The sequence below is a fragment of the Synchiropus splendidus genome, chromosome 14 (assembly GCF_027744825.2).
Source record: "Synchiropus splendidus isolate RoL2022-P1 chromosome 14, RoL_Sspl_1.0, whole genome shotgun sequence".
Taxonomy (NCBI): Eukaryota; Metazoa; Chordata; class Actinopteri; order Syngnathiformes; family Callionymidae; genus Synchiropus; species Synchiropus splendidus.
In genome coordinates this window covers 2,736,710-2,762,049 of record NC_071347.1, presented here as the reverse complement: position 1 = coordinate 2,762,049, position 25,340 = coordinate 2,736,710, and the positions used below count along the sequence as shown (strand labels likewise).

The window sequence follows — 25,340 nt, the reverse complement described above, 5'->3', positions numbered from 1 at the left end:
ATAAGACCCTTTAACCCCACCTCATCCTGGATTTCCACCCATACACACCCCCTGCGATGGATTCCAGATAAAGAATCAAATGCATTTCTGCCTCACATCACCTCCAAGGAATGCTGCACGCGTGCCACAGGCCTCATAACTTCAAGCTGATGAGTGCGAGGATGTTTAAAAGAGAGCGGCCTGATGGGATGCAGACGCTGCTGGGGGTTATTAGGGTGGATGCGGGAGGGGGGCTGACAGCACACATCCGGCGTGGCACTTGGCGTTAATGACCGCTCATCAAGTTGCATAAAGCTGTGGTGTCGCATCTGGGCAGCAGATTTGGGTTTGTTTGGCCTGTCCCACCTCTCACACATGAAGCGCCGCCGCACGATAGCAAGGAAGATGGACCCAATTAGCCAGGGATCTGTCCAGCTTTTTCTGTTCCGCTATTAGGTGTCGTCTCCAGACTACATTCCAGTCATGGTGGACTCATGATGTCACAGCCAGGTAGAATGTCAGGGATGAATCACGGAGCTCAGAAGACACTCAGCGGTCATAGAGCGTTGGAGCTCATGAAGGCAACGTTCACAAAAGTGGCAGTTCAATGACACATCACAGGTGGAGCCTCAAAACTTCATATGCAGATGAACTATACTATAGAGTGCGACACTATACTATACACACTATACTACTTCAGCAACTTAGGCATCAAAATCATTTTATTTACAGGCTGTTTTGGTTTCACTTTCTACAGTAAGATTATGTTGGGCGTGTGTCATAAACATTACAGGCCTTTGTATATTTCCATTCATTCATTATTTTTAAAATGTGCTGCATGTGTCTTCTATCCAGGTGATTCTGGATTTATATTGTTATTGATGGGAAATGGGTGCAGTTGGTTAAATTAATGAAGAACAAACGTCTGTGGTGCTGGGAGTGGGTTGGGGGGAAATGATGTCACTTGCTCTGTGGAAAATCAAATTCTCAATGGCCATTGAGGTTTCAAAAGGAGCGCAGTAGCGCCATCTATAATTTACGAAAACGGCGTGGACACGTCTTCAGAAGTAAATGTTTCTTTCTTTTTCAAGGCAAATCTTCCTGGCAAAACCCACGGAACCTCTCGTTTCTGTAGTTCCAAGAGTAGCGGAATAAAACAAATGAGATGAGATCATATACTCACGTAACTGACCTTTCAAGTATTGGAACAAATGGACGTGATCGCTGACTAACTTCTATATGAACAAGTTGTGTTGAGCACATTATAGCAATCTCACCAAGCAGGAGGCTTCATCCCCTCTGCTTTCTCCGCTCAGGACCAACCCACTTCATGCACTGATCCTGGGCTCAACGTTCAACGCAGACCAGCAGATCGTTCTGTAGAATTGGCAAGGTGTTAATAATAAAGATATTGACCAGCTGGTGGTACACAGTAGCGGGGTTATCCCCTTTTTCATAGTTGTTTATTTCACAAATCAGCTTATCTTCAAAGCAGTTTAAAAAACACCAAAAGACAATATTAAGACAAGTCTACTTCACAAAGCTATTTCTGTTAGCAAGTGACTGTTATTTACAACATCCCTTATTTTCATTTAACATTTTAAAAATATTAACATGCAGAGGGTCAGAAGTTAGTGATACAAACAAGCGACAGGTTATCCTGAATTAAGATGTAATACACAGTCAGTTACTCTTCCATCTTCAGTGGGATTGACGATAGATGATTCAACACAGTAGGACCAGGGGTGGGGGGTAGGTAGTGGAAGTCATATCAGTCCAAGAGGGTCACGGAGATGTAAAAGCTTGTAGACGCTGGCTGCAGCAGGCGTCCACATCACGTCTTTTTCAGGTTGTGTTTGGTTACGTTTCTGAGGGGAGCGCTTCTGTCGGTGGTTTCTACTCTCAGGTTCATCTGTGCTTCTACTGTGCAGGCGTCACCTGGTTCTTCATGTCCTGCCACTGCTTCTCTCGCTGACTCAGCTCATTGTCAGTGAAGGCAGACGGACCCCAGTTGGTGAACAGCTGCGGCCCCTTGGAGCCTGCAGAGACAAAAGAGTTTCCATTACAGATGTGTGATGTTGATGCTTCTTTCACGTTATTGTGGTGAAAAGCGTTTTTCACCTGGTTGAATGAGCCTCAACAATCCCTCATGTTCCGCCACTTTGTGCTTCCAGGATTTTGTGTTGTTGGCTGCGACTTCCAACTTCTTCATTACAGTCTAGTCAGAGAAAGCAGAAGAGACGTTTGAGCGTATGTAGTGGCCCCCTGTGGTCACTGAGAGTACAACAAAGTCATGTTCAACATCAAACATCAGTGCATTGCTCAGTAGTTTCAGCATGTTTGACTGTAACCAAGTCATCATTCAAGAGCACCTCTGGAAAAACAATAGTGCAGGATTTCAGAATCTGGTATTTTGATTTGTCAGCAAATTAAAGAAAAGTCAGAGTTGGCACCATTACCACAGCCATCCTGGGAGTACCTGGTACTGCTGCAGCGCCCCCTGCCTCTCCTGCTCCAACTCTGTCAGCTGATTCATGGCAACCTGCAGGGCGTGCTCCTTGGCCTGTCGCTCCCTCTGCAGCTCCTGCTTCTCAGCCTCCGTTTCTGAGATGGCTTGCTGCTGTTGCAGGTGGATCTGCTCGAGCTCTGCTCTCTTGGCAGCTTCCTCCTCCAGCAACCTACACAAGCACACACACCATTAACACACTAGGTCCTCTTCAATGCATCTACTTGCTCCAGGAAAAAAAGAACTGCACATTAAAAACACGCATTTATAATGACGTTCAGCAGAGGGCGCTGTTGCTGTGTAAAAATACTACGGGCGTCACATTCCTCACAGCCATAGTTCAAAGGGCAGGTGTCATGTGACACCCAGCCTTCAAGAGTTGTGGAATGCAAACATCAGCGCAGAGGAAGAAAGAGCCCATCAATCAGAGAACATCCATGTGACACAGAGGTCAGAACAGCTCAGATTCTGATCAAGCGCCAAAGGCACAAGCACTTTAGCGGGTTAACAGGACATGCGCCACTGTCAGACATCCCACCAATAGTCTCACAACTAACGAGAATTACAGGCGGGACTTGGCCCGAACACAAGGCACGAGAATCTGCAAATCTCAATGTAATTCAGCGAAATTACTGCGAGACACACCCTTTTCATCTAAGGGAATCCTGTGGAAAAACAGGGCATCCAATTTCTCATGTTTTTCGGTTTGACACCACTCTACATAAAGGTCTGCATACAGTGAAGTCTTTTTTGGGTGAAATCATGCTGTTTAAATGAGTCAGGGTTCCAAAGTTCCCAGAGGTATTCACTCTCTGGCTCTGGGTTGCACTGTGATATTGTCTCCACACATCCACTATAAACTTCCTGCCTCGGCACAAAACGGTAAGGAGGTGCATCCTCCTCACCCTGACTTGCACAGTCAGCCTAAAGTGAGGGCAGAGAGAAACAAAGCATTTCTGCTGCTCGTGATTTCAGTAGTTTTAGGAGAAGAAAATCCCCAGGAAACAAACATCAGGATAAAGCCCCTCACGTGAACATAATACAGGACCTTCGATGTGACGTCTGATGTTGTACTACAGGCCAGAGTGAGGAACGCACCGTGCCTGCAGCTTACGGACCATCTCTTCATCTTGTCTGGCTCTTCTCTCATCCTCCAGAGCATCCTCCAGCTGTTTATACATGTTCTCCAGCTCGTGGACTCGCTGCAGGTATTGTTCTAGTTCCGTGGACTTCTGCGCCATCTGTTCCTCCATCTGCTGCCGAACCTGCCGGACCACCAGAGATGAATATGATCCTCCACTTGAACAGACAAATTCTGAGGCATGAGTCGGCAGAAAAGCTGACATATGAACATCCACTTCCTCAGACAGCTGCTCTTCTATCAATAAAAATGGAATGCAGTAATGGAGCTGATAACCAGGACCACTCATAAAGAAGGCAGCTTATTAGCAAGAAGGTTTATTGTGGGGTCCACCATATACTTCCGCAAGGGTGTACAAACATCTGATGCTGCTCTTTCTATGTGAAGAATTGTACAAGAGCCACCACTGCCGAGCTTCAATGCTGACGAGCACATGTTCTTGAAGTCTGATTAAGTTCAGAGTGAAAAAGGTGCTTCCAACATACCATCTTCTCTTTCTCCAGGTCCATTTGGTAACGGTCCTGAAGCTCAGTTTGAGTCTGGAGTCGCCTTCTTTCTTCCTCTGCTGCATTTGCTGCGGCTTCCTCCAGGGCCTGAGCCATACAGGTAACAAAGGAGGGTCACATGACTGAAACATTTCAAGTCTGAAACTAATGCACATTGAACAACAACAGCAAGCATTTATTTGCTCGGCTACGAGAAGTGTTTCAAAGCATTTATTTTTGAAACCACTTTGCTTCGCTGGTGTAAAGGCCCATCCATACATGCTAGCAACAAAGGGCTACAATTCCAACCAAATACCAGATAATGTTCACAATGTGGGTCCTTTAAACATGCCAGTGCTCCTGTCATGAGGGAGAACAAACACTGATCAAAGCTAGAAATCCTCATTTCATTGATTGTGTGAGAGAGTAACACTGGTTACTGTGTGAAGGTTTGTGACTCTGCATTTTGTCACAGCTGTGATCTTCCTGCAAAGAGAGACAGTCATCCCCTGACAAGAGTGTGTGAGACTGGAGTGAATGGTGCGCGTGTGTGCGCACTCACTAATTGTGCATTCATGCAAACAACAATGTGAGAGACTTGCACCTCAATGCTAGATTTTTGTGCATTCAGAGACGGAATGTTCAGGACAAAGAGCAACTGTGTCCCTGTTTAACACTCACACAAAGTTGCACAACTGCACCAGCTCGTCTGACTCTCAAACAGCTACAGCACGAAGTGTTCACTACAGATAAGCGTCAGATGACACTGACATTTAAGTTCAGTCAAATGTCTCTTCAACATCTGGGCTCTTGTTACAATTGAGAAAATGAATTCTGGAGGAGTAGCAGGATCTGACTTTAAAAAAGTGATAAGGTGTGTGTAGGAACTTGTATAGCTATACTTGTGGGGACCAATTCTTGGAAACACACCTCTTTGTGGGGACCTTTTGCCGGTCCCCATGAATATTATAATTGGGGGCAAGTTTGGTTCAGAGTCCTGGTTCGGGTTAGCCATTTGTTTTGGATGGTTCAGTTAAGGAAGAGAGGCTGGGTAAAACATTATGGCAATGAGAAATAACCCACAAAGATAGTATGAGTGTGTACACACACACACTCACAGCTTATTTGTAACAGTACGTCAAAACTTCCACGGTCATCTTCAGAAATACACATTTACATGCATGGTCAGTTAACCACCACTTAGTCCTGTTCAGAGTAGCGGGCAGTGCTGGAGCCTATCCCAGCAGTCACGGGGCCAGAGGCGGGAAGACACCCTGGGCAGGTCGCCAGTCCATCGCAGGGCACACACACCATTCACAACCTACTGAGTATGTCTTTGGGCTGTGGGAGGAAACCAGAGTACCTGGCAAACACCCACACAGGCACAGGGAGAACCAGCAAACTACACACAGAATGGATTCTTAAATGAACAAATGAAAGCAACGCTATATTTAAGAGGAAGTTATTGTCAAGACAGCTGTTGCATTTCAGGTTATCAGTCTACTAAGTGACAAATTGTTTGCATGGCAAGTCATAGGGCAGGTTTGGGCAGATCAGCAGGAAAAGCATGTTAAATGAAGAGCGACCAAAGCTTCCTGGTACAATCACCAATTCTCTGCAAGTGGGCTGAGGGCGGAGCTGCCCGTCATTGGTATTCATGAGCCAACACAGAAAGAGAGACTTGGTTAGTCGATGACCTACTTTTGTTGTCAGACTGGTGTTGTTGTGATGAAAACCACCAGCAATGTTTGAATATGAATCTCAGAGGTGCCCCATCGCAGCAGCAGGCTAAACAGCAACTCATTTGTAACCTCATATCTTTATCACAATTTCAACCACCTCTGTTGATCAGGATTGAGTCTGACAACTTCACACAATCATCAGTCACCACAAAACCTTGATGATCAAACAGAGCAGAGAGTGGGAGGGGCGGGGGGTGGGAGGTCCAGGTCAGTGCAACCAGGCCCAACAGCACTGACTGTTCCCAGCATTCCTACTCAGGGCTGAATGTCACGAAGTGCTGAACCGGTAAACAAATCTGGACAGACTTTTGACGTGACATTTTTCATTAAGCTATTTGTGACCATGTTTTAGTTCATGAAGTACATGAAACACAGAGTGTGGAAGAGTTTGTCCAAGAATGATCTATACTAGAATACACATGCTGAAAACTTACAGGAAATCTTCTTTTTGGAGGTGCTGATCTAAATATAACCACATACGGAAGAAAAAACTTTGTTTCCTCAGTCGATAAATCGAGACATTTACTTCCTGATTGCTAAAAACATCAACAGATGACTGTTATTGACTCACAATTTCAGTTAATCCTCACCTTCCTCATGTTCTCCAGTTCCTGCTGTTTGGCTTCATTGGCCATCTGCAGCTCCCTCATCCTCAGTGCTAGCTCTTCCTGGTCAGCCTGCTGCTTGAGACGCATCTCTCGGCGCTTGTGTCGGGCCTCCCGGTGAGGCGCCTGTCGGCCCTGACGCAGCAGCGTCACGCATGTTTGGATGGCTTCACACACACACACACACAGAGGTAGGAAAACCCAGGTCAGACGGCACCTGGGAGCCTCATCGATGGTGATGACACCGCTGCACTACTCACCCTGCATCCACTCGTGCTTCTTTTTCTTGTCAGATGCGCTGATTTCAAAGCTTTTCTGTGGCGACTTGATCATAAACAGACACTTTTTCCCTTCTTTATCCGCCAAAGACTTCAGAGGTGAAAAAACAACAGACAAAATGAGATGTGCCACAACAGCGAACACTAAACCTTGAAAAATTCAACATAGATGTCACACTTTGAAAAGGCTGCAGCTCGAAAAATGTTAGCGATAACGGCATACTGTAAGAGAAGAATCTTCAGTGGGAGTCTTCAGAGGGAGTCATTTAGTATATTAGTATCGTATGATGTCACCTGACAGCGGCCATAGTAAATTACACAAGTTTCACAGATGTTTATTTATACTCAAGCAACAATGATGACTGGGCGTCATCATTGTTGTTGTTTACGGCAGGACTGGGAACACAGCTGCAGCCTTTTTTTCTCTCGCGGCTCCTAATGTGTCTGCTGTTAATTCTACTACAGCACCGTTTTGCCCGTGCCTCCACTGGACACAGTGAAGCACCACCATGTGCTGAGGCAAACACAATATTTTCTGTCTCACCTTACGGTCATCATCGGAGCGTGACTATTCCACTTCGGAATCTGAGTGAAATTCACTTTCCAGGTCTCCGTTTTGCTCCTACTACGAAACTACAACCTGCTGTCTCCTCGACAGGGGGTAGTTTATGGTCTCTATTCACTCCTAACTTAGAATGAAACACGCCTACAAACTTCACCATCTGCTTGTGTAAAGTAGGAACTACATCAGGCTTCAAATACGCAGCCTGGTTCGTTCAGATGCCACAATGAAATGAATATTTCTTCAGTGCAGTATAGGCAGGCTGATAGAAGTTAATATGATGTGGCAAGGGTCAGTGTCTTGCCTCGACTGTGTAGTTTCCGTCCAGCACGATGTCACCTTTCTTTTCAGTCAGGTCCTCGCTGATGTAGTAGTAGATCAAGTTGGGTTTCAGCACAAACCAACGCTCCGTCCAGTTCTTTCTCTTGTGGCCTTTCTTCATCATGTAGCCCTGCAGTCAAAGGTTAAGCACATTAAAGATGGAACACAGCGTTATAACTGCTGGACAAGAATATGTCGATTAATGAGTTTGATTGGGCTCAAAGGTTTTCCAAAACTCATTGTAGCACCATCCTTTAGGAAACAACTTCCACTGTAATTTAAATGAATTCTTTTTAGTTGTTACAGATCATTGGTTTCACATCCAGTCGCTTGTCTTGACATTACGTTTTAACAATCAAGCTCACACATGACACAGATGTGTCAGAGATGTGACAAATGACACTATCATGTCAGAAAATTGTTCAATAAATGTTCTGTTTGTTTTTCTTCTTCCAACACTTTATTACATTTCACTTTGTTGTATGTGTCTCACGACTCAACTGGGACGGGGCCGTTGAAGCGCCCCACCCACATCAACATAAGCATCTAGACCTCAAACCTGTTAACCATAAAACCCTAAGACCAAGGCAGAGGATGCGTGGGATGGCGCCATCACTTGACCACGGTAACTAAATTGGGACAGTTGTCCTGCCGGTGAAGTAAGTCAGAGTAAATTTTACTACAGGTGAACTCACCTGGAGCAAAACTCCTGAACACAAACACAGTCCCAAGCCTGTGGGCTAACAGAGAAAGTGAATGTTGATGTGAATGAACATCTGCGCTGAGATGCACTTGTGTGCAGGGTCTCCCCTACCTAATAATTATATTATTAATTATTGATTATTACCAGGATTACTATTGATATAGGAGTGACTTGCGATACAGATCTCAATTTTTCACTTTGCTAAACTGCTAAACTTCTGTTTCTGGTACTTTCACTTAGACGTTTTTGAGCTGATTCACAATGATGTTGGCTTCCAAAAACAATGAATGCCCCTCTTGACACCACCATCGTGATTTAAAAAAAGAGCTAGCTAGCTGTGACCTCCGACTGCCCGCTGACCTGCTTGAGTACGTCCATTATGAGCTCCTGGTAGACCTCGTTGATGCCCATAGACAGCGTCTGGAGGTCCATGCCTTTGCTGAACTGTCCAGAGGACACAAGCCGGATGAGCTCCCAGGCACTCAGACACTGTTGTTTAGCGTCCAGATGCAGCTTGTAGTTTTCATAACGCTCCTCCACCCAGATACCTCCCATTGCCTCGGTCAGTTTTCGCAGGAAGTACTCAATCTGTAAATAAAACAAGAGCATAAAGATAACCGAAGAACACAAGTGCTCAGTCTAAAAAAAAAACGTCATGAGACATTAAGAAGCTTCAACCCAGCGCTACAAAGGGTAAAACACATTACTTCTTTGCACCGCCAACTTTGCTGGGGTGAGTTTGACAGCAGGCTGTGCTGAGAATGTTGAATAACGACCCTTCAACTGACTCCACATCTTCACTTCTTATTTACAAATCATCCTAAGAAAACTGTACCAGTACTTTTCCATACTGCAGCATATAGTGCATGTCAAGTCGACTTCCTGTGATTCAGTATTGATGACCATCAATCTTCCAGCATTTGTAAGAACAGGAAGCAGGAAACTTCCTTTTTTGCCTCTGAGCTGTGGGTGTTTCTCAACTAAACGGTAGCATAGATCCTGGACACAAGACTGCTGTGTTGCTGTTATTTTAGACCCCAACTTCCCATTTGTGTGTGGCCAGAAGGCTTTTCTAAGTTCTGAGGTAGACAAGCAGTGAAACATGCTGTAAAATAAAATGTGATTATTAGAAGGTCACGCATCGGCAGCTTTGACTCTAAGGTTTCTTCTGAAATCCTGACACACAACAAATTAAAGCAGTGACCACAGTTACGAACCCACATGAGCGAGACAACACTTTTCAAACCCCACATTTGGATTCACACTACAACGCCAATACAAAACAGACGAGACAAGGAAAGGGCCCACACCATTGAATGTGGCCTGTGGGTGCTTCAGCTGGGTGGGGATGATTGTTAAGTGCATGTGCTGCTGCTGTTGTCACCCTGAAGACTTCATGCTTTCCAGGAAAATGAGATCCAAAATGTTGAAAAATGTACACAAAGTTCAATGACTATTTGCAACAATGATTCTACACTTCAAACATTGCCTGTCAAACGCAGACCCCTGTGAGACAAGCAGTTCATTTGTTGAGATACTGTACACATTTCAAACCATGCTTTGTGAAGCACCTCCTACAAATCATCGACACTTCCTGTGGCCCAATCAGGCTGCAACCACAACAGTTCACTGTGGCTAGGACACAAAGCTGGCACACTGTTTCTTCCCTTTACACAGGCCGCACAGTGCAGAGGTGTGCTTTGGTTTGTGGTCACATTGGCATGATGGCCTTCCTTGTTCTGCATCCCGTTTAAACTCCCACTTCAACATCATCAAACCAGCGCCACACGACCAAAACTTTTCATTGCAAAAAAACAAAATCGCCCCACAATCTATGTTGATTTTGTCACCCACAAATCTACCTTTAAAATAGATGACTGAGTTTCTGCCTCAGCAAAGAAAAGAAAATGTACACTAAACTATTCCCTGACTGACTCAATGAAGAAAGTAATCTAGCGGCCCGCTAGAATATTGCAGGCATTGGACCATTATGTGGGACCATGTGAGACTGAGCCATGAAGAAGTGTACTTAGGTACTACAAGTCGAGTGCAGCGCAATTATAGAAACACTGTTCCAGACCCATTTCCCACATTTAACAAATACTGTTTGTGTAGCGAAGGCCGTGAATAAAGATGATTTCTTTTGAGATTTTGACAAACAATGAGATAAGAATGATACATTTACCCGGAAAGAAAAAAAAACAGAACAGCACAGCAACTAAAAGGTAGATGCATTGTTTCTGTAGAGACATTATCAGTTCTGGAATGTCCAAAGGAAAGTCTGGTTGGCCAGCTTTTACATTTTGACCTCTTGATGAACATCTGCGCACAAGAATTAAAAATACAGTCAAATTTGCCACACAGATCATTCCTTCAGGCTTATAACTTAGAATCCAACTTTTTACCAAGTACAGTAAAGTGTGCAGAGTGACTTATGAAGAATTCTTGAGTCAATTTTAAAGCTTGATTTGATCAAAAGGAGGGGTGGGAAATTAAATTTCAAAGTCTATATCTCTAAATATCTTGGCAACAGAACCCTGGGTGGAACATGTAAAAAATATTCAAAAAGGCACTACATTACAAGGTATTTTCTTCAATATTTCTTATTTAATTATTTTATGGGACCGATATACATCATGTGTGTTACTTAGAATTAAATTTTTAATTTTACTTTTGCTCTAATTTCATGAGGGACGTACGAATACAGGCAGAGGGACGCACTTGATCTAAAGTTACAGCCCCCCACATGTATATGGAAACCAAATGTTTGACCTCACCTCCTCTGACACGATGATGAGGGGGTACTTGTCCTCAGACAGGAAGATGAAAATGCACCATATCTTGAAGGCGTCTTCATTGGAGATGAGCAACTGGCACTGATCCAGGTTCTTCCTGTAGCACAACGTCCAACACATTGTGTTGAAGTCCTGACGACTGAAATCACTAGTTGCCTGTCGAGGAGAAGAATCACAGTCTTCATCACAGGTACAACACAGGTAGTACAAGCTTGGACAAAGATTATCTTAGGAGAATATGTGGTGGGGCAACAGAAATGCTGATCATCTCAGTGCACACAGGAGCAAGAGCAGAGGAGAGAACAGAACTTCCACACTCCGCACAAAGTTGTTGTTACTTTTAAACCCCGCGGTCAACTGAATGTGCACACTGATTGCCAGGTCACAGTCAGGGATTTGGCCGACTCGCTTCCCACGGGTCTCAAGCACTTCTGGTAACAGTTGGGTTGGTGCTCATTGGCTGGGAGCTTCACACCCACAGCTCAAATGTTGACAACCACAAAACAATCAAGTGAAAAACAAAACAGGAACACAAATTTATATGCACATGGGTGTCGTGTTTCCATCTCTTTCAGGAAAAATATTGTGTCCACTACACGGTTTCTGATGTCAATCAAGACAGAGATGTTCCTGTGTCACCAATGACTGTGTCCTGGTGTGGATAAAACACCTCCTCCTCCTGGCAGTCACTCCACAGAAAGACCAAAAACCATGAAAACCAACACGTGCAAATGTTAAATTAGAGACCTTCAGCAACCACATAATGCATGCAGGTTTCATACCAAGCAAACGGAGTGTTGTGATAATAAGTTATCGATCCCATGCAGCTTGAGTTGATAGGACATTTTAGGAAAAAAAAGACGGTAACCCGTCAATCTCATCATCACAGCTGCACCAAATCAAATGTATAGCCACCTGCAAGCAGCATCTGCCCACTGCTCAACGGAGCAGTGTACTCCACGTTCCACATCGCTGCCTCACTTGAGCGAGAGAATATATTGTGCCGGTGTGGCAGTGAAATCAGGCCCATAGAACATTTTGGTCTTGTCAGTAAAATTGTAGACTGAGAAAACACTAATGGACTGTAACCAGAAATGTTCATCACTTTAGTGCAACCATCGCACAAAACCAAATCAGAAATCAGACCACCATTTTTTGTTTTAACTCAAGCAGAAGTCTACAATTATTTCTAGAATACTTGTCAGTTAAAGCCACAAAGGAATGTGTCTTCTGTGCGTTCATTACGAAAGCATGGTTTCTCAAGGAAGAATATTGTAAAGGTTGCCGCCTAGACAACAACTACTTTCTGCCTTAGCTCTTCTTCTCCTCCTACTCTTTAGAGCAAAGGGCATCATCTCAGCTGATATGCATCTCAAGAAACCTCAAAATGCCCATATTTACAACATTTTTATTGCCAAAAAGCCTTTTGTGTGAATAGATGAGGCAACTGAGAAAACGGGTAGGAATGTAAAACTAAATTGTAGACTGTAAAATGAATAAAGCAGCACTTTAGCAGAAAGCTGCACTTGAATTTCAAGTCTTCCATGCGCACAGGAGGATGTGATGTAACGCTCCAATGTTGAAACTTTTGCGGGTTGATAAGGACCAACTAATGCACCTCATGCAAGTAGGAGTTCTTACTCTTTCAGTAACTTACTGCATTTTTCTATCAGAATAAAAAATACTAACAACACTCCAGATAACTAGTTCAAAACACATGGACAGATCCATTGTAAGTTTCACTGTGACTTGTTTATGTATGAGGAAGAAAATATGCAGTTTTTTTCTTAAAGCCACAGCATTTTAGCAGGCAAAAATCAGAATCAGGACACCACATCAGCCCCTTTATTCAGTTGTACAGTTACACAAGGCATGCAGAAGCATTCGGCTCAGGGGCCGTGACAACTTTTAGCTGCTAAATTCTACTGCACTATCAGTGCTGCTCAATGTAAATAATGGGACACAGTTTTACTTTTATACTTCCGGGTCACATTCAGAAAAGTATATAGGGTTCTCAGTCATACCCAATTTCAGCAACTCAAACATTCTCTATTTAAATAACATTGTCAAGACCCAACTCTGAAATGGGCCTGCAGAAAATAAAAAGATCTGAAAGTCTGAAAAGAGAAGTAGGAAAGGAGTAGCTAAAATTATGTTGCACAGGTGCCTTGCGGTTCTTCAGAATCACTTCAATGAACACAAAGTCAACAGTAAGTAGAAATCCCACAATAGTTCTGGGTTTTGACAAACAGCAGTAGTTGAGCAGATCAAGAAAAAGTGAATCGGACAAGCATGTACCAAATGATGCAGTACTTTCTGTAGAAGCAACAGATACAAAAAAAGTATCCACAATAACACACACTAGAGAGGTTTGAAGGCAAGAGGCAGTTAGAAGTTGGAGAGATGAAGACAGTCAGGTTTTCATTGGGAATGACTCAGAAGGTCAGGATTAGAAACGACTAAATCAGAGGTACAGTAGAAGTTTGGAGAAAAGATAGGTAGGCCAGACTGTGGTGGTTAGGGCACGTTGAGCCGAGAGACAGGGAAGACGGTGGACGACGGATGTTAGAAATGGAAGACAACCAATGGCATTCAAGATGGAGGAACCTGACTTGATGTGGCAATAAGGTCTTGTCCTTCAGCCACTATTCTTTAAAATAGATTCTAATGAAATGCTAAACTGGAAACAGCTTCTTTGCTGTTCTCAAATGTTAAACAACTTCACAATTCAAAGGTAGTGAACGACACACAAACACAGACTAAGAATTTCATAGTTACTAAAGGGTCTACTTGTTTCTGTGGAACAACACACTCTATTGAACACCTAAGTGCCAATTCCAGAGCTTGACTCAAAAGTTTCCACCGAGTACGTCAACACACTGTCAACCTGTTAACAACATACGTTTACGATAAGTAAGTGCACTTTTGTTTCATCATTGTCCTGCTCTAATAATGTTTCTGGAGTTGGGGAGTATTACAGCACAACAAGCACAGATGAAGACAAAATCAACTTCCCCACTGAAGTTCACATTTCCAACATTGGTAGGTTGCGCGGAAATGTGCATGTGAGGCAAGTGACGACAATGTGATGACGACAATAACTAGAAGCACAGTCTTGAGTACTGAAATAGAGTTAATACAGCACACCACACCCTGTATTAAGACATGACCCTGCTACAAATGGTTTACAAGCTACTAATTCACTTCCTCATCGTCAGTCCATTCATGTTCTACAAACATATAACATGGCTACTTTCCACTAGTGAACAGGTGGAGTTTCCCTCGCACTGATCAATAGTAGTGAATAGAGCGACGCCCTCCGACTCCTTCGCCTGAATTTGGAAAAGTACCAGAAAAGCTTTAGGAAGTAAAATAAACATAAAAATTAGAGGATGGTTGATCGGCAGTGTCATTTGCAACAATTCATAAGTAAATGTGGTGACACATCTATAAAAACACACTTCACCACATCCCTGTCTACAGACCTCAAGCTTACACTGTGGAAGTGGACACCAGCAGACAGAAAGCACTTCCGGGAACCTCCACGTATAAGACAAACAGGACAAACTTAAATCATGACGCTCGTTTTCCAAGCAGCTGACAATTGCAGCTTGTAAACACAACAAGGATTCCAAGCCACAACCTTTCAGTTACATTTCAGATAACATAAAAAGGGCTGCAGTAATGTTGGTGCAAGAGTGAAGCAGCAAAAAGACTGCTAGAAAACAATAGTGGCATCAGGCAGCAGTCTTCGCACAACATTTTCGTTCATGCCAGACACTGACACAGAGACAACAATAACCACCAGCAGACACCAAGGACCATGCATGTGTGGCTCCATGGGTTCATTCAGCTTGTTAAAACCTTTCCCTGATCAATCTCAACACCACTGAGCAAGAAGACGAGTGGTTGAATCTGATGTCAAGATTTGAGACAACTATTTAGAATACTTTTCTTACATTAAAACAAGATTTTGTTTCCCACTTACCAAATCACACTTTGGGTTAGGGGCCATTGATGAAGAGAGAAAGTACAAAAAACTCATAACAGTTGACAGTTATCATATACACAAACAACACCAGAACCGACCAGATGGACACACTGGGACACCGCTTCAAAAGTTAATAAGCGCGAACTCACTCAGTAGTACTATAGATAATAACACAGGGAATAGTTTCACATGTGTTTAGACCACATCCAATCTGACAATATCAACTGTGTCAAAGTGGTAATTCTTTCCTCGTAATTTGTGTCGTCCTCTATTTTTTTCAAATTCTGAATATGAGCACAAACACGATAACCTTGCCGGACTCGAAAGAATCAAAGGCATGACCTACTGATGCGCAGATAGCGGCACACTGCAAACAAAATGTCCAACTGTTATCTGAGACAACAATAACACGGAATTTGAATGTTTCATTAATAGCTGCCAACTCACAAAGAAGGACATAGTGGATGGTTGATAAAAACAGGAAGTGTTGAATGAAGGAAGTTAACCATGAAATTATTCAGCTACAGTTGTAAATATAGTGGTCACAGAGGAATGGCTAACTAATCAAGGCAATTTGTATTCTAAGAAATCAAGTGTGAAGGTTTGGCAGCTTCCGATTCTCATTTATCTTCTGTTTTAAAACTTTTCGGGGGTAAAAAAGAAAGAAAAGAAAGAAAACGATATGCCTGTTCATTCCCAGGTGAATATGTATAAGAGAGCTGACTCTGAAAGTGCACCATCGAGGGGAAAGAATGCTCATGCAAATGAGTCTCCGACACCATCCAAGTGACTCAAGATAAAACGGGCTTGTTAAAATACCATTGGCTCAAATATTTAAGTCCATGTGCCTCCACACAAACACCATTCAGCAACCATCTGATGTACAAGATAATCAACAAGCAATAAAAGTTTAAATGAAAAAGTAATTTGTTTGTTTAATAGAAATTCAAGGCCAAAACAAACAGTCCTCATGTCTCACACCAGAAAAGTGACTTTGACCTTGACAGACAACTTGGACTCATTGCGACAAACTGATTTGCTACAGAGCCATAACCTCTCCATTCATCACCATCATCATCATCCTTTTATTGTTGATCGCAGAAGGTGTAGCATCTTGCTGTTAATAGAGCATTCAGTTAATTAACTAACCGCCCCATAAGAGCTCGGGCAAAAAACAAAGTTAAAGATAGATAGATAGATAGATAGACAGATAGATACTTTATTGATCTCCGAAGAGAAATTCCCATTTCCAGCAGCATGACAGGTGGAAACATAAGAGCAGGTAAAAGGTACTACCATACTGTACGCAGCTTGGGATTGGACCTAGAAAACGTTTAAAAGACGGTTTAACCAACCTTGTCAAGGATGAACTTGTTAAGGTAGGGCATGTACCCCTGATTGGACACTGGGCCCTCATCGTCATCCTTGAAATGCTCTTCTAGAGCCACTGGGTCATGAGGGATTTTCATCACTGTGCACAGGTTGTGTGACAGCACCTGGAAGAAGCACACCTTATTGATGATTTGGCACTTTACATCAGTACGTTGGACAAGAAGTTGCCCCCAAACCGCGCTGCTCCTTCCCAAACATACATCTGGTCAGGGCTCGGTTGTCAGTGCTGATGAGTCGCTGACGCAGAGGACTGACTGAAGAGGTCAGCAGTAAATCGCAAAGACTATTTGTTGTCTTAATATGCTGAAACATTCAATACTAAGCTGTTAACGTGACAGTCCAGAAATCTTGGAGCAGCAACGCAGCAAACCGATACAAGATATGGCAGAAAGTCTGGAACAATTCGAGCTGTTACGACGATGTTATTTTGGAACGCTAATGACGAGACTGACTTAATGAATGCTGCTCAACTAGTTAGCTCAGAATTGCCATCGTTTAAAGACAACAATTGACAGACCTAAAGCCTTCAAACTGAGGAGCTTGTAAATAACAGGTGCCGCAAACAAGCGACTTGACGTCTGCGCCGGAAACTACTAAACTTGGCGTTTTACCTTGAGCTGAGATTTCGACACCTTCCCGCTCTTGTCCACGTCCAAGGCCGTGAAGGCGAACCAAATGGGCTTGAGGAGTTCATCACGTAGAGACATGATGGTCCGAGAGTCAAAGTCGCTGGCTGATGCCCGAAGCTCACTGCCAGTTCATCTCCGGAAAGTTCAGCTGCTCTCTGTCTGGTTCATGAGCCGCAGTCACGTGACCGGCTTGGCATGACGTGTCTCCTTCCCGATAACAGTCTTTTTATTTATTTATTTTGTATTTTTGTATGATTTCTATGATAAAGGTGAACCGAATAAGGACAGTGAATCTTTCTGCTGAACTTTCAGACGGCATAGTACGGAGCCCTGGAAGTGACATGCATGTGTTCGTTTTTTGGATGTGACTTTATTTTTTTCATGCCGAGATAACAGTTATCTCGAGATAAAAAATTATATCGTTATCTCGTGATAATTCGTATTTTGAGATACTTTTTTTATCTCAAGATACAATCGTAAATGTACGCTACGATGTGTGAGAAAACAGAAATAATCTTTAATTTCATTTACTATTTTCATCATCCCCTGTTACCAGTGAAAATGTGGCGCCTAAAAATAGTTCCCCCATAAGTTTATACGACAAGGTTCTTGTTGACGTATACATATCGTGACGCTCTTCGAGGACGTAATTCTATTTTACGCTTCATGTTAGATAAGCGTTCCCTGAATGCGCATGCGCAGTCCGACGTAGACTGTGAGACCTATGCTGTCATGAGCGGTGTATGTTAGTTCTGAATGACGATAGAGACAGTTATCGTGTGCTGCTTCCACTTTATGATGACCTACCAACATGTCTAATCTCAATTGCTCTATGAAGCCCTTAATGCCATGATTCAATTAAGGAAACTTTCAGTTCACAAATATGGAGATGGGGCACTAAATAATTCAAATTTCCTTTGTTCACTTTGCTATTACAGCAGCAGGAAGACATAAAAGTAAAGTATTTAAGTTGCTTAATAAGGAGAAACAGAGCTTCACTCACTGGTCACCCTCAAATCTTCCACTCACCTGTGATTGGTTGAATGAACTCAATTAAAATGAGCGTTCTTCTGAAATGTTTGTGTCTCTACTGTCTCTACTACTATCCCAACCTTTGTCCCCAAGTCTGTCTTTGATCCAAAATCCAAGCATTGGAAAACCACCAGATTTTCACTCCTATTAATGATTGTGAGGAATTCCAATTTGGTCACATTTGAATAATGAAGTAGGCGTCCGCTGGTGTGGCGATGGGGCTGAGTATTGTCAAGGATCTCTCTCTGCCAGCACTTCACTTGCCCTGCCACAAAGCAGCCTCACGAATAGAGGTTATATAGTTAATACATAACTGATAGTTCATATATAGTTAATAGTGAGGACAGCGGAGAAAATCATCGGGACCCCGCTCCCTGCCATCCAGGATATGGCTGATGGTCGCTGCTTATCATCCCATTTTTTTGGTTGTACATATTTCTGATAGTATTGAAAGTATTTATCTCATATTTATTTATTTTTGGACATATAGTTTTTGTTTTTGGAAACCGGAGGCCTCAGACCAACATTTTGTTGCCATAATATTGTGATATGTTTTTGTACAATGACAATAAAGAAAGTCTAAGTCCAACAGTTTGCACAATATTAATAATAATAATCATCATTATCATCATCAAGATGAAGAGATACTCAGCAGGTAAACAAAGCAATAAAATGCATAACAACTACCAGGTAAATTAGCGGGCTATAGCTGTGTTTTTGGCTCCAACCAGTCCGAGATAACATTGGTACTGGCAGCAGCTGAAGAAAGTATCACCAATCAGGCAGACAATGCCAAAAGCTGTCAGATGAAAGTGAGCCCGAGTGGCAGGCAAAGGGCAACTAGAATTTATGATACAAAAATCTGCACATCCAAATTTGTAGTCAATAAAATATTAATGTGCATTTATTCAATCATGCATAGTGGAAGAGAAACACATCACTTAAATCGCAACATGGATGAACGAAAGAAAAAACTACAGACACAGACACGTGGGAAGCTCTCCATTGACTTGATAATACGGCGTCACTCTGTGCCTAAAAGCTTAACTCAGTTGAAGGCTGTACATCATGCCCAAGTGCCAAAATCTAAACTTACCAGGTTTTGTTTGGATGTTGATTCTTGATGTGACAGGTGCAGAGGAGAGGTGTGCAACACTACTGTGGTGGAGGGTTGCTGGCCCGCCCATGCTGAGTGGCTGCAGGTCATGACGACAGGTCCACGCCTTGAAAAGATCTGCTACTTCCTGAACAATACCCCAAAACAATTCCAAAAGATCTGGAGGGCTTTGGTCACTTTTAAATTCCTCCTTGAAACTTCAATATGCATCTTACCATTAAATGTTTCACATCACGTCTATTTGTCTGAGTCCTTGCAATTAGTATAATGGTGTGAAACACAGCTTGGTTTATTTACTTATCGATCCCTAGCTTCTCTTCGATCTCTAGCGACAGAGGATGTGTGGGGGTCTCAGCTGATGGACGGAGGGGCGGGAGCTATGTCGTCTAGTTTTTTTGTTTCATTTTGTCTTCTGAGAGAATTCAGTATTTAATCAGTTTTTATTTGTTTCTCCATGAATACTATTCTCTCAGTACAAGTCCAAACATGTTCATGCTCAACCAAGTTAACCACGAGAGGGTGGGCGCTCTCCCACTCTCCCACTTTCGATCGTGAGGGCTCAGCATCCCAGAAACTCACGGGCCGAAGAGAATGGGTGGATGGATGGACATAACAGATCCCAAAATGTGACAGTTCAATAAAAGCCAACATAATTAAGGGATATACTCGTTATAGTATTGCACCCGGTCAAAGAGCTGAAGCTCAGTAGCAGAGGTTCTGAGAATTTCTGCACTTCTAAAAAGCAATCTGCTGCGACTGTTTGAGTATGTCTGATTCAGCCAGCATCAATTTGCAAGTCAAAATCAACATTCCTCCATTGTCTTATCTTTTACACCTGCCTTGATGTTGTGAAAGAAGCCCCAACCTTAGTCCAAACAACCATTTAAAAAACTAAATTTGGTGGTAGCATGTTAATGTTCTCAAGAACACTTGTCTGACATACAGTATTTTACATGCAAATTAACTCCACATCAATGAGAGGTTCACTCTTTATTCACCAACCAGACTCTGGCTGGTTTGAAGTGCAAGAACAGGCTTGGAGAAACATCTGAAGCTGAACGACGGAGGAAGAACAAAAAAAAAAAAAAAAAAAGAAAAAAAAAAAGACAGTGTAGAAGGTATCCGCTATACCTTGTAGTTCATGCAATATTTGCATTAAAGTCTTTGTTCAATAGTTTTGCTACAACAACAGTCAGTCTGTAGAGATGAAAAGAGTTTCTTGAAGTGCCGATAGATTGATTAATCTCTCCAATATGAGAACGTTTTAAGGCTGATTCGAAGGTCCATGAGCTTATGAGCTAGATGTCCCGTTAAGGCGTTCACAGTCTCAGAAGATGGTGAGGCTAACGGAGCGATTCATCTTCTTGCCTACCACTCTGGAGGTTCTGGGGACGGACTGGACAGTGGAGCGAGTCAAGATTCTGTCGGTGGTCAAAACCTTTTCTTCTGCTGCAGCTCTGGCCATTTGGGCCTTTTTCAGCTCCCTGATGAGAATCACAAGGTGGGTGAGAAATGCTGCAAGACAACAGAAGAATAACAAGGACTAAAAAAAGACTCACTTCTGCAGCAGAGCATTCTTAAACTTCTCAGCATTCAGCTCAACTCTGAGCTGGTCGGCACTCATCCTGGCTGCTGTTAAAAGGACCGGATGCTTGACCAGGTCAAACGTCGAAGGTCGCCGGGTTGAGTCTGGATGGATCATAAGCTGAAAAATAAACAGTTGTCAAATCTTTTTGATGCAAAACACATGCATGAGAACCACTTGTTCATATCCAAAATGATATCCCATTTTGTGAATGAGAGTTTTAAGCAATAAAACAGTCATTTCATCTAATATGAGCATTACAGGTTGACACCAAGTGTCCACTTTTACCTTGAGAAGACTACGGAACTCTAGTGAGAGCAGCTGTGGGATGGTTGGAAGCTTCCCCCTTCTGATTTCATGCCACTTTTCGCCATTTGCAGGAAGGGGCTCTATGCCCGAGGCACTGACAACAGTGAGACCCAAAGCAAAGATGTCGGCCTTCATTAGGTTGCTGTAGTCCTGCAGATAGAAAGACAAGTGGGGACATGATTGCAGGAGGTTCCAGGACAAGACACCTTGTTGGAGGAATGTTTAAAAAACACTAGTAGGGACAACAAACCTCTTGTAAGATTTCATTGGCCAAAAACCTGCTGTCACCCTCTTCCACCTGTGAGTTGTTTACTCCAGTTACATGACCAAGATCCCCTGGATGAAGAACATATGTTAAGAAGTTTATTTCCATCTCACATAAACACACAACTCTTTCATCTCCATGTGAACACTGAGAGGAACCAGACAGAATGACAACATTCATCTTTTTACATTTTAAAGACAAAAAGAGTGGACAATCTCACCTATCTTGTACACAACGCTGGTGATCACATCGTCCTCATAGTCACAATTGTCACTGCTGGCAGCAGATTTTTGGGAAATGAAGATGTTGCCTAGCAAAAAAAAAGTAAACAGTTCAATAGCTGATGTTAACCTCACAGCTTTCACTTTTCCTACTCACTTGGCTTGATGTCCATGTGTACCAGAGAGGTTGAGTGGATGTACTTGAGGCCCCGTGCGACCTGAAGCAGCAAGTCCTTCAATTCCAGCTCGGACAGGTAGCACAGGCGGCGGTAATTTTCTGCGATCACGTCCGACAAAGTGCCACCATTACAGTACTCATTTTGGATAAGCATGTGGTCATCCTCTGCCCAGGCAGAGTAATACCGCACCACATGTGGGTGCTGGCCCAACACAGCATGGGCATAAACCTCACGCAGGGCGTTTTGTCTGTGGAAATGAAGGCCAGACAGCTGTGTTAGCTAAAAAAGAAAAAACAAAACCTCTCATATGTAATGCATGGAAACTCTGCACTCACTCATCAATTGATCCGGCCAGAGGTTTCTTTGACCTCTTGATGGCGTAGATGCAGCCATCAAGCCTCTTTACACACTTGAACACGGCACCAAATTCTCCGCTGCCGATCTTCTCCAGCTCAAGGAACTCTGATGTGTACCGGGACATCATGTTGTTTTCCATCATGGTGATTCTCTGAACACAGTAAAGACATAGGAAATGTATGTAGACAATATTCAAACCAAATTTCAGAGATCTAATCTAGTATTGCATTTTGTAGTATCAGCAAAATGCAATTGTGTTTTCAAAGATGGGTACGATGTACTGGAGCTGCTTGCAAACGCAAATTTTTAGAAAATTCTATTTCAACACTTGTTTCCAAAAAAAAAAATTCAATTGTGACAGTTATACATCTGTGTTGGAAAAAAAAATTACCTTTGATGGGGGCAAGATGTCATCATCCCCGTCACTGCCCTCCATATCTTCTCCGCAAGAGCTGAACACAGGCACACACAAAAAAAATCAGCTTTCTGTCCAGTAGGTGGCAATATTGGCACATCAACGCAACACATGGCAAAACAAATGAATAATCACAGCTTCATAGAACCACAAATCCAAGTAATCTTTTCAGGATCCATTTTGGTTATTAGAACTGTCCTCTACAGGAACATTTTGCATTTGCACTAGCAGGAGTGGAGGCTGGTGGTGCCTTGGATCTAAGGCATACAACGAACAAGGCGGCAGCATTCAGGCTACAGCAAACAGGTATCTGTCTTAAACATTAAAGACGAATGTGTCCAAACATCAGTTTCATAAACGTCGAAATGGAGTGATTACTGTTCTCCCCCGCCTTTCCCTACAAATGGACAGGAGCACTCCATAGAGTACATATAGTACATCAGAGTCAGACCCTTCAACTAGAGTAGGAACTTAATAGATTCCAGAAACTAAAGTCTTTCCCAGAATGCAGAAGTGGTTCAAATCATTTGGTTTTCAAACATTAACATTTTCTGTCAATGACGTTAACCCAAACAGAATTTTACAAAGTGCTGTGTACGCTTACAGGGAGCAGGCGTGGGGTGCAGTAAACTGCTGTGGTCTTGAAAGTAATAAAAGATTATCAGTCAAATCTGCGTGTTTAGTCAACTAGCTGGAGAGCAGTTATCCAACAAATTGATCTATGACATGACCTTAGTAACAACAGTGTTGAAGTGTAAAATAGCAAGTTATATTCAATAACATACTCGTTCCAAAGTGCTCTTTTCCTGGTGTTGGTCTGCTGTGTGGCTGACTGAATCAGGATGGAGTCTGGTGTGAAGGGGTTAAAGTTGACCAGCGGTGTCTGCTGTCTCCTGCCGCTGCTGTTGCTGTCTGTGATTGAACTGGCTCGAGTCTCTGAATTCTTGAACAGGCCAATTCTTCTATTTGAGGAGGCAGAAGCCCTTGCTCTGGACAGCAAACTCTGCAAAAAAGAGATTTAGTGGTTACTTGTTTCAAGAAAGAACGAGCAACCACAATTGCTGTGGATAATTTAAAAAAACATAAATCCCCTACCCACATTAAACAAATAACACTTTGAAAGTTATGAAGACTGATTAGCAGCATATTTTGATTTGAGCCATAAAACCAATGCAGACTACTGAAGTCGTTATGTAATAGTACAGTAGTTCTTTAACTGGGTCACTGGGTCATTAACTGGCAGAAGTTCAGCCCAGAAATCAAAATAGACACTTGACAACGGTGCACCAGTTGAATGAAAACCGGTGTTCTCTCTCCCAATATGGAACCAAACAAAATAACTCAATTGGCAAGCAGGATCTGAGCTCTGTTTAGTCCAAGAAGTAAGAACTTATTAATTCAATAGGGTTGTCATTTAAATCACAAAAAAGAAATAATGTATGTTTGATGTTATACTTGAAAAATTACAACATAGAGGCTGGGCGCAACCCATGGCGTTAACGTTGAATACGCACCTTTGGAGTGTGTGGTGTGTCGAAGAGTCTGAGTTTTCTGAAGGTTTTATGCGGTGGTGTGTCTGGGCACTCAGGGATTGGGGAGCTGGGTTCCTCCCCGTCCACCTGTGTGAACGAGGGCTCTGTCGATCCGCAGTAAAACCGTGGAGACTTCTTGGGTGAGCAGTTCGAGAACAGGGCAGTACTCGGGGATCGAAAACGAGTCGGGGTGCAGAAAGACTCATCGTCCCAGAGCTCCACGTCCTCGTCAACGGCAGACTCATTCAGGAGGTTGCTGTCGCAGTTCAGCCGTTTTTCGCCGCCAAGTCGCCGCTCGGGAATCGGGGAATCCATTTCTGTAAACCCAGACTCTCCTCCAGTGCTGTTGTTGATGTCCTCGATAGGTTCCTCCTCACCATCACTCGACGTGAATTGCAACTTCTGTCGAATAGGGCGAGTCCTCGGTGATATAAATCCATGTCGCTGGCGCCGGAGGCTCGACATTTTCAACGTTCGATCCTCCACTTACTCTCACGTACTCTCAACTAGCTTTCAAGTCAGTTTGTTCGTCCAAAACCTGAAACACAGCAAAAACGATTACAGCGCCGTTAGCTTCGGCTAATTCCATCACGCCCATCCAACGTTGTGAAAACGGCTCTTGGGTTAGCTTCAAAGTTCGGCTTCAGAACTGGTCAAATAGTACAAACCAATGCTGTAAAACTTGGAGACGAATACCTACCGGGTTTGGAGGAGTTCTGGTCGCAAAAAGACGGCAGGAAAACAAGTCTTAGAGCAATAAAAGCATCGCAGTGTTTACATGAGCGTCCGCATGAGTCAACCAGCACCGTCTGCCTCACGCTCGTGGCAAACGACTTCCCGCGACCGTTAGTCACATGACTTTCGAAAGCCAATTAGAGCCCGAGTCAAACATTTGAAAGGGGGGCGCTTTGCTGTGGTTCTGCGACACGTCACGTCACGTCATCGACAGCGGTGCTTTCATCTCGCGGCAACACTGCTTCGAATCAAAGTGAAATTCCTCACTCCTTTGGAGCAAAGTTAAAATCGTCACAAGGTGACGAACATCTAGTCAAATCGAATCCCAGGGTCTTTGATTTGAAAATGTGTTCATGATGTAGATTAGATTCATTTGATATACTTTATTGATCCAAAGAATTTCTGGTTTTACAAGTAAAAGTACAACTTTTGGTTCTGCTAAATAGAAGAGAATCCAAATGCAG

The 25,340-nt window shown here is 43.1% G+C and overlaps 2 protein-coding genes across 2 annotated transcripts; both read right to left on the bottom strand.

The window, feature by feature from the left end:
* Positions 1–1,392: 1,392 nt before the first annotated feature.
* swap70b (switching B cell complex subunit SWAP70b) lies at positions 1,393–17,314 on the bottom strand. Its single transcript, XM_053886591.1, has 12 exons — positions 17,112–17,314; positions 16,464–16,604; positions 11,100–11,273; positions 8,683–8,910; positions 7,603–7,749; positions 6,719–6,827; positions 6,444–6,625; positions 4,112–4,219; positions 3,584–3,750; positions 2,459–2,657; positions 2,101–2,197; positions 1,393–2,018 (listed from the first exon to the last, which is right to left on the bottom strand). Exons 1-12 carry the CDS (start codon positions 17,205–17,207, stop codon positions 1,900–1,902), a joined length of 1,767 nt encoding a protein of 588 aa, XP_053742566.1. The 5' UTR covers positions 17,208–17,314; the 3' UTR covers positions 1,393–1,899.
* A 2,798-nt stretch (positions 17,315–20,112) lies between these two features.
* Positions 20,113–24,985, bottom strand: wee1 (WEE1 G2 checkpoint kinase). Its single transcript, XM_053885553.1, has 11 exons — positions 24,842–24,985; positions 24,124–24,679; positions 23,395–23,612; positions 22,586–22,646; positions 22,173–22,345; positions 21,816–22,084; positions 21,658–21,747; positions 21,423–21,508; positions 21,152–21,322; positions 20,838–20,983; positions 20,113–20,762 (listed from the first exon to the last, which is right to left on the bottom strand). The coding sequence occupies exons 2-11, from the start codon at positions 24,604–24,606 to the stop codon at positions 20,606–20,608; spliced, it is 1,854 nt and encodes a 617-aa protein (XP_053741528.1). The 5' UTR covers positions 24,607–24,679; positions 24,842–24,985; the 3' UTR covers positions 20,113–20,605.
* Between the last annotated feature and the right edge of the window lie 355 nt (positions 24,986–25,340).